At 27.8% G+C, this 13,484-nt stretch overlaps 1 protein-coding gene across 2 annotated transcripts in view; it reads left to right on the top strand.

The window, feature by feature from the left end:
- The first annotated feature begins 89 nt into the window (after nt 1-89).
- Nucleotides 90-13,484, top strand: part of LOC129968459 (syntaxin-1A-like) — a 197,602-nt gene continuing 184,207 nt past the window's right edge. For both annotated transcript variants that reach the window (XM_056082345.1, XM_056082344.1), the window contains exon 1: nt 90-272. In XM_056082345.1, coding sequence (XP_055938320.1) covers nt 240-272 — 33 coding nt within the window. In that variant the 5' untranslated portion in view covers nt 90-239. The remainder of the gene's footprint in view (nt 273-13,484) is intronic.

Here is a 13,484-nt window from a genome sequence, read left to right as displayed (position 1 = left end):
GTAGTGCCACGCCCAATTTCAAAGTGTGCATTTCATGTATCATGTTGTACCTAGAGTCAATTGTAGATGTCGCTTCCTCCTCAGTGACCGGCTGTGCTGACAGAAAATCGATGAGAAATTGTGCTGTGTTGGTTTCAATAATGTGTGTAGTGAAGTTTTACAATTTTTATGGTGATTAACCCCTACAAAGCGCCTAGAAAATTATACAGTGAAATTATAAACTCTTAAAGTTTACCATCATGACTAAGGATAGACTTGCAGCACTGAAAGCGGTAAGCGTATAATTTTTAAAAAAATTCTTGCTACACTGTTATATAGCTAGCCGGCTATTTAAGATTTGAACAGATTGTAGCGATCATTCAGAATAGTTTTTAAGAAAAGGAAATTCTTTAATGTACATGCTTTTCACACAAATATCTTACTATCGAAATACTATTATGTGATAAAAACCTTGCTATAATTAAGTATTTTTAGTAAGTTCTGCTATATTTTGTTGTGGGAGGCGTTTTTTTTTTATCATAATGTTTAATCAGAGAAGTAGTATTTCATGTAAAATTTCTCGTATATCGAAAAAGCCAGTAATGTTTCAGTTACAATTTAATTTCTAAACATTAATGGGAATTTTAGAGGAAGGATCATTCAGTAATTTGTATTCTGTTGGTGAAAAATAGCATTTTTGATTAATCTTTTAGTTTCGTACTTATTTTTTCCGATATGGCCATAATATTTGTATTTTTCCTTTTATATAATTAATACATATAGATAAATGTATTTATATATGTATACATATATAAATAAATCTCATATTTCATCTGAATGCAGATGATATATTTCTTATAATTTTAGAATTTCAGTGCTTAATTTTAAAATAAAGTTTTACGATTTCTCATGAAAAAATTAAAAATCTACAGATTTGTATTTTACTATCAGTTTAATTAACATTTATTTTTTTAAATGTCATTATGATGATTTGTATTGTCATTATAAGAAATATTTTAATATTCTTGATATCTTAATCATGAATGTTTCTTATCTAAAAAGATAAAATTCTATCAAAATCCTTACTCATTTATTAAAATGCACAAATATTAAGATTAATCATATTGATAACTACTAGTACTTTTTAATAATTGAATTCTGTCAGAAGAGAATTTATATTTGTTTTAGCTGTTATTTTTAGTTTTATAAATTAGGAGAAGTTAACTAACTAAATAAAGTTGAGAATATTATTGGAATCCTCTGTTAGTTTTATCATAGTTATCTCTTGGGAAAAACTTTCTTAATATGATATTGATGCATGTTAGAATAATTTAGTGTAGTCTTTTTCATGATATAAAATCACTTTATTCCCCATTAGTTGATTTTTTTTGGGTATTGTTATGAGTATGTGTTTGCAATTCATTAATGAAATATATAAGCCACTTCAAAATTAATATTCAATATAGTAAAATTGGAAGTTAACTGAAAAATTTAATATTTAAATAGTTATTTTCTTGCATAGAAAAATATTTTTTTTTGAGTAACTATTGTCTTTTAAGCATATTTCTCATTGTTTTATTCATCTAAAATCACTCATCATATATTATCTTGTTATAATACTACTTTGATTTGGATCTTTTTAAATCTTAAAATTAGCTTTGTTTATTATTTCTCTTTTATGAAAGTATTTTATTGATTAAAGTACTTGTGAAAGGCTTCATAGAAATTAAATTTTGTTATTTGTTACTAAATTTTATTATTTAAAGTTTGCATTTGCATGTCAATCATTTTGCATGTTTTTATGCTTTAAGTAGAAGAAAAAATGCCCCAATAAAACTAATGAAATGTTTGTTTTAAATATTATTTTATAAATCTTTTTTGCCTCTATAAATTTTTTCCCTCTTTTTGTTTTATTATATTATTTTTAATGATTATAATTATTTTTTATATATAATATTAAGAAAATAGTTTGAAAGACAAATTAAGTTTTCTGAAATTTAGTTCACAAGACTGCATGTAACTTTATGCTTGCAATATTATATAAAAGATATGCGTTAGTTATATTATTAAAGAGGATCCTGAAATAAAAATATTTTAAATTAAAATTCCAGGAATTAATAAAAAAAGTCTACTACATGCATATTTAGGAAATATTCTCTTTGTAAAATCTATTATACATACATATATATACACACATATGGAATATCTGTTTTTTGGAATCATAATAATAATAATAATAATAATAATAAAAAAAAATTCACAAATGTTTTAAAAAACTTAACTTTTGCTTTAAACTTAACTTGTCATAATTCTTGCTTTTACTTAAATTCTTATTACATTTTTAATTGCCAGAAAATTATTCATAATATAAGAAAAATTCTTAATGCATATGATTGTAGTTTTTAATAAAATATTGAATAAAATAATCTTCTAAAATTAAAAAAAGAAAAAAAAACCCTTGAAAAATTTTAATGACAGGTTTAATTTTTCCATTAGTTGTTGTTGATATAAAGTAAATTTACTGATACTTCAAGAAATTGTATATATGTAGATATATTATTTAACTTTTATATGTTATATATTTTTGTCTGAATAGATGCTACTTTATCATGAAAGATCACTAAATATAGTAAATCTGCTTATGAATGTAAATAAATAAGGGAATACTCAATTGCAATTATAACTTAGAAAAATACATATATTTCAAGAAGATTATAAAATTGATTGTTTTAAGTTATTTAAATAATATATGATGTGATGGAAAATCTAAAAACATTCAGAGTATTAAAAAGTCTTCCCTTGCGTCCTTTTAAAACTTTCATATTAACAACCTCGTATTTTAAATAAAGGACAAACATCCAGCTGCTTAATAAGTATAGGATCTTTTGCTCTTAGTAATAGAATCAATAATGAGTTTCTAATTTATATTGGAAAAAATTCAACAGAAGACAATTAAACCTTTTCAATTATAGAATAATCTTTAAAATAGTTTATTCTAAATGAATGTCTGAAAATAATTTTTATTACTGATTATTGCATTCCAAGTTAACTTTTGAGTTTTATGAGAATAAATTATTGGATAAAAGTTGATATTGTGAAAGTTATGATTTAATAAAACAATTTATTGAATTTTGATATCATTTGATTATTCTAGTTTCATGATATATATAAAAAAGAAATTTAATATCAAATAAAAACCCTTCTGTCTTTTGAAATGGGTTGATGGATTTTAAAAGAAAATTTCCTTTTATTTAATCTTAACGTTATCGGCTAGACTGACAAATCTGCTGAAATAAGAATTTTAATTTAAAAAAAAGTAGAAAAGTTTTTTTTTTGTCTATTGAAATAATTAGAAGATATGTTCTGTTGTTTCCTTTGATTGTATGTTGCTATTCTTCTTGTTTCCCCCTTTTAACAAACAATCAACTAATGTAGTGGTTCACAAACTTTTTTGATTCTCGAATGCATAACTGAGTTGAGATTTTTCCATAATATCTTACATAGAACTCCCAAGTTCTTGTTGCAAAAACGTTATTGGTTTTCTATTGGTTAAGTAAAAGTGAATTATAGCACATTTTATTCCACATATAAATTTTTGAAAAAAAATTATTAATGTAAAAATTGGTGAGATAGATTAGTCTTTTGATCATTATGAATTTCTTCAAATCATGAAATTAAATTTGAAGAAAAAGCTTATGCAGATAGAATTTAATTTGTCCCAGATGTATTTGATGTCATGATTTGTAAACCGTTTTTTTTGTACGTTGTGGTGAGGCTGAAATTAGAAGGATGGGGGATCAGTAGCTACTTTTATGTAATAACTATCATCTCTTATAACAATCAAATACACTCAAAACCAAGTAAATCTGAAATATAATTGTATAAAATTTCTTAATATTGCTGTTACTATAGTCCAGTCTATTAAGATGATTTAACTAGCAATTTTAATAGTTTGAAATAAATAAAATTATAATTTGAATTTAGTTAATGTTTTACAATGCATTTTTGATACATATAAAGTATCTTAATATTGAATATCAGTTATTAAAATTGTACCAATAAATCTATATTGTTAAGGAAAGAAATTAAGGGAACCATCTCAAAAAATAAAGTGGAAATTTCAGCATTTATAAGAGAATGAAAATTCAGACCATCTTGCTTTGGAATATATTATTTATTTCCCAATATCAATATTTAATTGGTTTTTTTCTCTTTTATTAATGTTATTTGTTTTATTTCTTTACATGGATTCACTTTGTATTGGGGGGGGGTATTAACGTTACTGAGCATTGCAAAATTGTTCTTAAGTGAAAATTGCTCTTCAAAAATTAATATTTAACTCAAAATATAAAGACAAAAATATACTTTGATATGTGATTTATTCATTTCATTTCGGAATTAATTACAAGTGACGCAACATTTTGTAAAAATAAAAAAAGTAGTTTTAAAGCTGTAATATCACATGTTAGAATAAATTAAAATGCGCTAAACCATAAACTGATAATTGCATTCAGCAAATTTGTGCTTGGATACTATTCGAGGTTTATTGCAATTGGTATGGAACATTTAAAGCTCATAATTTATTTCATTTCAGTGAATGAATCGTAAAAATGATATTAATAGTTAGAATAGGTTATCAGTACAATTTTTTTCTGTTCATTTTTTTCCCCTTCCCTCTCCACCTCTCTCTTTTGCCCTCGTTAATCGTCAGGATTGATCGTATATGGAACAAAATTTACTTTCGTGACCACAGTATGAAATAATTTAATGAAAAAAGCGTACATCTGATGTTTTTCCATTAATATATTTGGATGCATGTTAAAATGGCAAATAGTTTGGCAATAAGGAGAAAAAAAATTACTTGAATAGGCACTTATCTTCTTCAGTACTGATTTAATTTGATATTTAGAATCTGACATATATTCCACTGTCTTGAAATGTTCTAATTGTTTATTAATTTTCTTCTATATAATAATGAGTTTGTAAAACATATTATGGCTTTAATATATCATATTTAATATGACATATTTGGATTTATTTTACGTAATGTCTGCAATTTTTTGCTTTAATATTTGTAAACTATCTGCTTTGACCAGACGTAGTATCACGATTTTTTTTCCCAGGCATTTGTAAGCAAAAATAATTTTGGCTACATAGGTGGTTGTTATTTCTAAAATATTATGTTTAATTAAATTACCAATGACATCTTTAATCAGTTCCTTATTTATTCTCCAATTCCAGGATCGCTGCAAAATGTCTGACTGAACTTAAGAAATTTATTTCTAATGGTTGGGAAGGAAACCCCTGTTTTAATCCATTTTATCTTATATTTCAAGTTTTCAACGAAATTTCTGAAAGATCTTTGCCATTTGTTTGGTAGTTTGTATGATTTGGGATTGTTATACAAAGTATCCACAAAGTCTCTGTACAGTTCAAAAATTTACTGAAAAGGCAGCTGATGAGATATGCTAATCGAATTTGTCTCTAATTGCCAATTCGCTGTCAAAGTTTATGATTTGAACTTTTGTATTTAAGACACCTTATTGATATATAAAGGCTGCTTCTCAAGAAGGGGTTTCTGCAAGGAAGTGTCCATTCTTTGCATAAGCCTCTATATAATGTCTACTCCTCAAGAAGGAACACAAAATATATCGTGCATTATTAAAAGGAAAAAAAAAAAAAAAATGGATTCGTACATTTAGAAACGTTTACAGTCATCTTCATTAATTTGTTCATGTTACAAGAAATTAATAATGATAGCGGCATTAAATTAAATAAAGGAAAGGAAAAAGTGAATGATTGACGTTGCCATCATTAATGATGTTACAAACAACTTGATAATAATCAAGTTCTATCTTAATTTGATTGTTTAGCTTGTGGTGTCTATGAACAGGAGCTTTTCTTACTTAACTCCTTAAGATACAAAATATATTCTTATCATCTCCATCCAATTTAACTATCTCATTTATTAATCTGAATAAATTGTAATCTATTCAAAATGCTTGATTATTCCCTGTGAAAAGTTAGCTACTGGTGAAATTTTAGTACTTTCGGGACAAAAACTGGTCAATATTTTCAGTGAACGCAAATGGATTAAGCAAAATGGCATTGATATTCGAACGATAAAAAAACTCACATACAGAAATGTAGGCGAAATTACGAAACTTTCAGGTAATGATCTTTTGTTAATCAACTTCGCTCCGAGTACCATATTTTCAGTATGCTGGCCATTTCTATACAAAATGCTAACATTGCCCTCCCCCCCTTTTTGCAGAATTTTTTTTCTGTGCCTTCTTCAGTCTGCATATGAAATTTGTTCATTCAGAACAATAATTTTAATTGCAGATGAGTCCAAACAGAGAGTACTTTTTAAAAGAAAAATTGTACTTTTTCAAATTAATATATTTTAAGGTTTTTTTTTTTTTTTTTTCTTTTTCGAAATCAACTTCTATTTGTTTGAATTTTTCTATTGTACTCGACTTAAAAAGTACGTCTTTAAAACATCTAAATTAAAATTTATCCGTTAAATATTTTTCTTACCCCCTCCCTTTTTTTTTTCTTATTCCCAAAAATTTATCATGAAAAAAAGGGTATAATTTAGAATTATTTTCTTCGTTTCTTAGCAATGATGATACCGACAAAGATCATCTTCCTTCTTTAATATTTATATATGCCGAAAAGTTTCCGACTAATGAGTTGTTTCGAGATTTTAATTCTAGAAGGAGAAAAACTTTTCCTCTACATTTTAATGTTATCGAAGCCTCAATTGTACTTTAATGATGCCTTCATTTTTATTTATTTTTGGTTTGAGTTTTATTCCTGCTGAACGTTTTATGGGTTAGAGATTTTAATTGAATTTTGAGCTGAAATTATCGTTGAAATAGACATGAGACTCTGTAGTCTTCAGTTTCTTGACTGGAATTCCTTTTTATATTTATAGGATTTCGAAATTGATGCCTAGTTTTAAATTTGAATACATTTACTTTCTTTTGAGTCGTGTTATCAGGAAAGAAGTTATAAAAAACGCAATTTTACGGGGCATTAAAGAAGCATCTGCGAAATTGAATCGTCTCAGTTTGAATTAAATACAGTTTTAAATTAAAGGTACATATATATATTTTTTATTTAAATTGCATTATTTTATTGCAGAATAATATGTGCAAGTGCACACTAGTTACTTATACCTTCCTAGGATGTACTTGAAGTATTATAATGTCTTGTTGCATTCGTGTGTCAACAAAATGAAATGCAGATAAATTTACGATAAAACGAAATCTTATTACATTATAAATAATATTATCAAATGAACATCAACTTATTTTCATTCAAAATTCTAGTATCGTTTTTTTAAACAACAAATTCAAAAGTTCCAAAACATATCACTGTTGCCAATCTGAATTTTCAACTATTTACAAAATAATATTTATAATTATTAAACTACTCGTGAGTTATTTTTAAATGAAATATGTATGACTTATGTAGCAACATATACACCCCTGCCAGTAATGAACATTACGTTTGGAAGTAGGAAGTAGTTAAATTTTGAATCTCAATGGTGTCTTAATAATTCTACCAGTTCGAGATTGTCTTAAAGCTGATTTAAGATCAGGTTGAGCCACAGTTTCCTTGGTTTAAATCTTAGCTGGCTGTGGTTCAGGTGCATTCTTCATACATGTTGGAGTTGTAAGCTTCTCTTCAGGATTTTCTTGTGGTAGTAGATATGCTGGCTTTAATCTGTCTATCGTTACATTCACTTTTTTATTCTTTATCCTCAGAGTAAAATATTTTGGTGCACGGCTGATAATAACATATGGACCTTCATAAGAGGGTTCGAGTGGCTTTCGCACTCTATCAATGCGAAGGAAAACGTGAGAATTTGATTCTAAATCTTTATGCACAAATATTTTTGGATGTCTTTTTCGTTGAGTTTCTTTTGGTCTCATCCATAACATTTTGTAAATCATTTATAAAAGTTCCTGGCGATATATGCTGTATATTTGATTCAAAGAATTCTCCAGAAAATTTAATATTTTCTCCATATATCATTTCTGCTGTTGTATAATTAGTCTCGTCGTGGATCGCAGTTCGTAAACCTAAGAGTAACGTTTCACTCTATGATACATTATTATGGGCTTTTAAAGCAGCCTTTATTGATCTGTGTATATTTTTACATATACGTATTTCCACCTTTCCATTGCACTGCGGATGATTGGCTGTAGTATGTGAAAGCTTATTACAGCAGATTCGTGACAGGGTTTGAAATATCTCAGATGAAAATTGGGTTCCACAATCAGTAATAAGCTTCCAAAGTACTCCAAATCTTATTAACCAATTGCTATAAAAAGCTTTTGATATTGTTTCTGCAAAGATGTTTTTCAGCGGAATAGTTTCCATCCAATTCGTGTATCTATCTATACATGTTAGACAGTAGGTGTTGCCATTTGATGGTGGTAGTGGACCTACAATATCAATATGTATTTCCCGAAATCTTCCTGATGGTTTTTGAAATTCACCCGATACTGATTTTGTATGGCGGGTTATTTTCGATTTTTGGCATGGAATACACGGCTTCGCCCACTGCTGGACATTTTTCTTAATATTTGGCCATATAAATTTTGAGGAAATTAATTTCACCGTTGATTTAATTCCCGAATGGGACAATCCGTGAAATTGATGAAATATCATCATGCGAAAATTTTTAGGTATATAAGGTCTAATATGTTGTGTTGAAGTATCACGCCATAAATATTTTCCAGATGGAAGGGGATACTTTTTAAATGATAAACCTTGTAGATTTTTGACATGTTTAAAATTCATCATCTTGTTTTTGTTCTTTGGCAAATAGTTCATAATCCATTAAAGCAATTTCCTCAATTCTTGATAAAGTGTCCGTTACCTCGTTACTTTCTCCTGTAATGGATTTAATTTCTGTTATAAATTTTGAAATATATTGAAGTTGTTTAATTTGACATGGAGATGCTTTATCGGGCTTTTGCAAAAATGCGTAGATTAATGGCTTGTGGCTAGTGTACACTGGGGATTTTCTTTCTTCTAGAATATGTTTGAAGTATTTAATGGATAGACAAATTCCGAGAATTTCCCGATCATATATACTGTATTTTTGCTGTGCGTGGTTAAGCTTCTTGGAAGAAAAATAATTCAATTGGTTTCCATCCACCATTTTCAAGTTGTAAAACCGCACCCACTGCTGTATTTGAAGCCTCTGTGCACAACGAAAAGGGTAATTCTGGATTTGGGTGAGACTGAACAGCAAATTTGCCAAATCTTTTTTTACATTTTTCCAACTGCTCAATGACTTCCTTATTCCAAGTTATTTTCCGATTATCTTTTTTATTTGCTCTTTTATACATCAACTTATTTTCATTCAAAATTCTAATATCGTTTTTTTTAATAACAAATTCAAAAGTTCCAAAACATATCACTGTTGCCAATCTGAATTTTCAACTATTTACAAAATAATATTTATAATTATTAAACTACTCGTGAGTTATTTTTAAATGAAATATTTATGATTTATGTTGCAACAGTCTCATTCACTTAAAGCCTTGTCTCTATGGTTAGACTTTTACATTTTTCATGGATTTGAACAGTCATGAAAAATTTAGATTTATCATGAATTTGGAAAGTTGTGCACAGCCCCTCCTTTTTTTGAACACTTTTTCCATTGTTTTTCCTCTTTTTTTTCAATGATTCTTTTAAATCCGTGGGCAGAAGTTTTTTGAAATCCTCTCCAGCTTTCGATTTCATGTGAACTTCTTTCCTATCAATTTACTTATAAATTGTTATGCAGAGAGCATTTGAATAAGTAATTCCGATGTATCAGGATATTGGTAGTTTCTTTATTGAATTACTGCATTCATCCGTCTGGAAATTTATATTTCAAAAGATTTAATACAATCTAGTTTTTTTTTTTTTTTTTTCAGTCAATTTCCGTATATGGCACTCATATGTGTTTGCCTTTTTAAACTTTATCCTGGCAATGAAATCGTAAAAGGGAAGTAATTTTGTTCAAAATCCAAAATCCAACTAGGAGAAAAAAAAATAATAATAGTATGATAAAAAATTTCTGTGAAAAAAAAATCAAATTATTGCATTCTTACTGAAATTTTTCTGAAACGCTTCCCTTCATTATGGCAATATTTGTGTATGTCGACCGTTATTCGATAATGCATATATAGTTATTAGTTTCCTAACAAATTTCGTACTGCTTGAATGTATGAAAAAAATAATAAAAATTGGAAAATGTTTAATAAATGGTGAATTCTCAAAGCTGTTTTATTTATATATTTTTAGCAAGAGGAATATCTATATTCAAGTAAATTTTTAGCAAATATATGGCTTATTAATATGAAAGTTTTTCTTGTCATCGCATCTAAACATCATTTAATTAACAGGTTTCCTTTTTACGAAATTGCTTGATACTCTAAAGTTTCTTTACATTTTTATTTATAAATTATAACTATATTTCATTTGACTATATCAATACCATAACTATATTTCATTTAAATGAACTTGTGCTAGAACGGTATTTCATTTAAATAAGCTTTAGCTTTATTTCATTGAAATGAAACTTGTTGACGGTAGTTCGATGTACAACGGTCTTTCTACAAACTTCTAATGTGCAAAGTTTTTGAAACAACAGACTTCTGGCATTTGCTATATAGTGTTGCAATTTTTTTATCCCTTTTTCTCCTCTCTCTAGGCTACGTCTGAAGTTAATTCCTCGAATTTTAGAGTCTTGGATTAAAATTTAGAAAATCTAATCAAACTAGTAAATGTATCTCATATTTAAAAAAAAAATTCCATTTCTTTTTAAAGATTGAAAACGTTTACTCTCATCAGTTCTGTCTGCCACATATTCTTTTCATTCGCTTTAACGCTGAAATACGACTTAACCGGGAATAAATGAATATTTGAACGGTAAGAGGTTAATATACATCACACAATCCAGTTTTGGAGTGTATAAAGATATTTTCATGGCTTGTTTAGTTTTATAATATTTAATAAAGAAAAGGGTCTTTTTATTTATAAATAATTAAGTTGGCTTGAAATTATTTTGTCTAAAAAGAAGGTCGCGGACAAACTTTGTATCCTAAAATAAATTTTAAGGCAAACTATTGAGTTAAGATTTTCTTGAATGATATTTTGTATAATAAGAGTATAGATAAAAGTAGCAGAGAACTCTTGGAAATTAAAAAGATGCAATTTTTGTTGTAGTGCTTATATTTTTAAAAAAATATTTATATTATCTACAAAAGTTTGCATATAAATTATTCCTATGCTTGTTTTAATACTTATGAATGAAACAATTATTTGCATTTTGAGATAACAGCAATCTTATGTTAAGTTTAGAATTATATTCATTTTGCGCATCCATTTTGAAGGTAATCGGTACGATTCGAACGAATCGGCACGAATCGTTTTGAGATTTGTACGAATTGGTACAATTCGGAAGTTGGGAAATATGACAATGGGTAAAAAAGGATGAATAAGATGAAGAAAATCGTTTTAGTGTTATAGCAATTATTTTATATTAATTATTTATAATAGAAAATAAGTAAGCATTTCTAAAACCAACGGGAGTAGTCTCCACTAAATTTTCTCGCATACTTTGCAATAAATTTGTCGTGCCAGAGAACGTCTTGTACTGGCGTGCAATAGTTAACGAAACACTAACTTTTGACGTGAATTTAGCATTTTTATTGAATCTATCATATCATTCTTAGTGAGCTATTTGGAGATTAATCCCTGGCATGCGTTAATTGCATCCAAAAATCGAATTTACGTTTTAGACACGTTTTTCTCAACCGATTGAAATAAAGATCTGACACAAAACCGCACTTATAATTACAAAATTTGATATATTTAAGTCATAGCGATTTTAATTATCGTGTTTATGTTTCTGAAAGTACAATCGACCGACATTTAACACGTTATTGGTTTTGGCTCAAAATTTGACAGATGTCTACACTTTAAACTTTAAATCTATGTATCGAATTTATTTATATAATTCTTTACTGTGTGTAGTTATCGCATAAACTTTTATTTGGACAATCGGACAGACAGACTTTCTCTGAACGAATGTTATATAAAAGAATAGAAATCCGCAAATTTGGTGTAAAGACCGTATATGAAATTTCAACCGTTTGACTCGAAGCGTTTTCGAGTCATTTTTGTCCCGGACAGACAGGTAGACGGACATTTTCCAAAAATATATTTTTCGAAATCAGGGAGGTCTAAAACATGGAGATTAGTGAAAATAACAAGATCGAATTTTTTGTCGATTGCTATATTTTCTCTATACCTATGTATACGAGAAAATAAAAAAAAAAAAGGTAATTTTTGCCTCCCCCCCCCTCCCCCGACCTCCGTGAGCTTAGATTTTTTCGAATTCGACACATTGTAGTCTTAAAGTTTACTATGAAGGATGTATACTGTAAGATATTGGCAGTAATTGGAATTCAGACATATGGATTCTCTCACTATGCCATAGGTCTTATGGACCACAATCGTTTAGAAGTTTAAAAGTGGACATAGTTAGTATTTCTTAAATGAAATAAAATAACGACTAATAAGTGACCTTACAAACGTAACTAAAGCAAAGCGTGGAGGTTGGCGTTGTGTCCTTTATTCCGCATGATAAATTTTATTCTAAAGTTTAATTGTCATTTTGCATGCGAACATGATACCGATCTCTTTTTCAACAATGAAATACCTAATGATAGTAGCTCGTAACCTGTTTTCGCACTCGACTACTTTCTTTGCTAAATAAAAATTCTGCGTCTAAATTTTTAAATATTTTCGTGGCCTTAACTGTTCAATCAAAGAATAAAATGAAATATTGCTTTTTAATGACATTTCAGTGTGTAGTGAATTTTAGCAAAAAATTCTCTAAATCAAAATGACATCCTTGTGTATTTGTGTTTGCTAATATCGACGATAGATTTTGAAATATGTTGGTCTCTGTTTTGCGACTAAAAAAAAACATCGATCTACCTAGTTAGCGGTTGAAATCAACTGGCTAAGTAGCTTTATATAAAAATTTGAATCCAATGTCGATTATATATAGTCAAAAGGCTTAAATTTTAATTTCCAATTTTTTTCAAAACTGTTTCAGTTATATTATTCGCATTGCTTTGGGGAAAAAAATCCATTTTAACTTTTTGCATTTTTTTTAGTCAATGGGAATTTATTCTCTTGTAGAAGCATTGTTCAATTTTAAATTTAAAAAAAATTCGCGTTAGTGTTTAGTCATTTGTAAAATTATGTTTTTATTTTATTACTATTTTTGCAATTTAGTTTGATGTAATATAATCTGGAGATATAGACAAAAAAAAAGAAAGGGGGGGGGGGTGTCACAAACCAATGTCTGTTCAGTGAATTTAAAATTGTTCGATGTAAAATTCACAGGTGATATTTAAATGTATAACTATAACCGATGCTTCATGGTAACATATATATGGAGCATTTTCTTTATCGAAATT

This window comes from Argiope bruennichi, chromosome 5 (assembly GCF_947563725.1).
Source record: "Argiope bruennichi chromosome 5, qqArgBrue1.1, whole genome shotgun sequence".
In the NCBI taxonomy this organism is placed as follows: Eukaryota; Metazoa; Arthropoda; class Arachnida; order Araneae; family Araneidae; genus Argiope; species Argiope bruennichi.
Note: the sequence above shows the minus strand (reverse complement) of the source record. Positions and strands in the feature narration are given on the sequence as shown.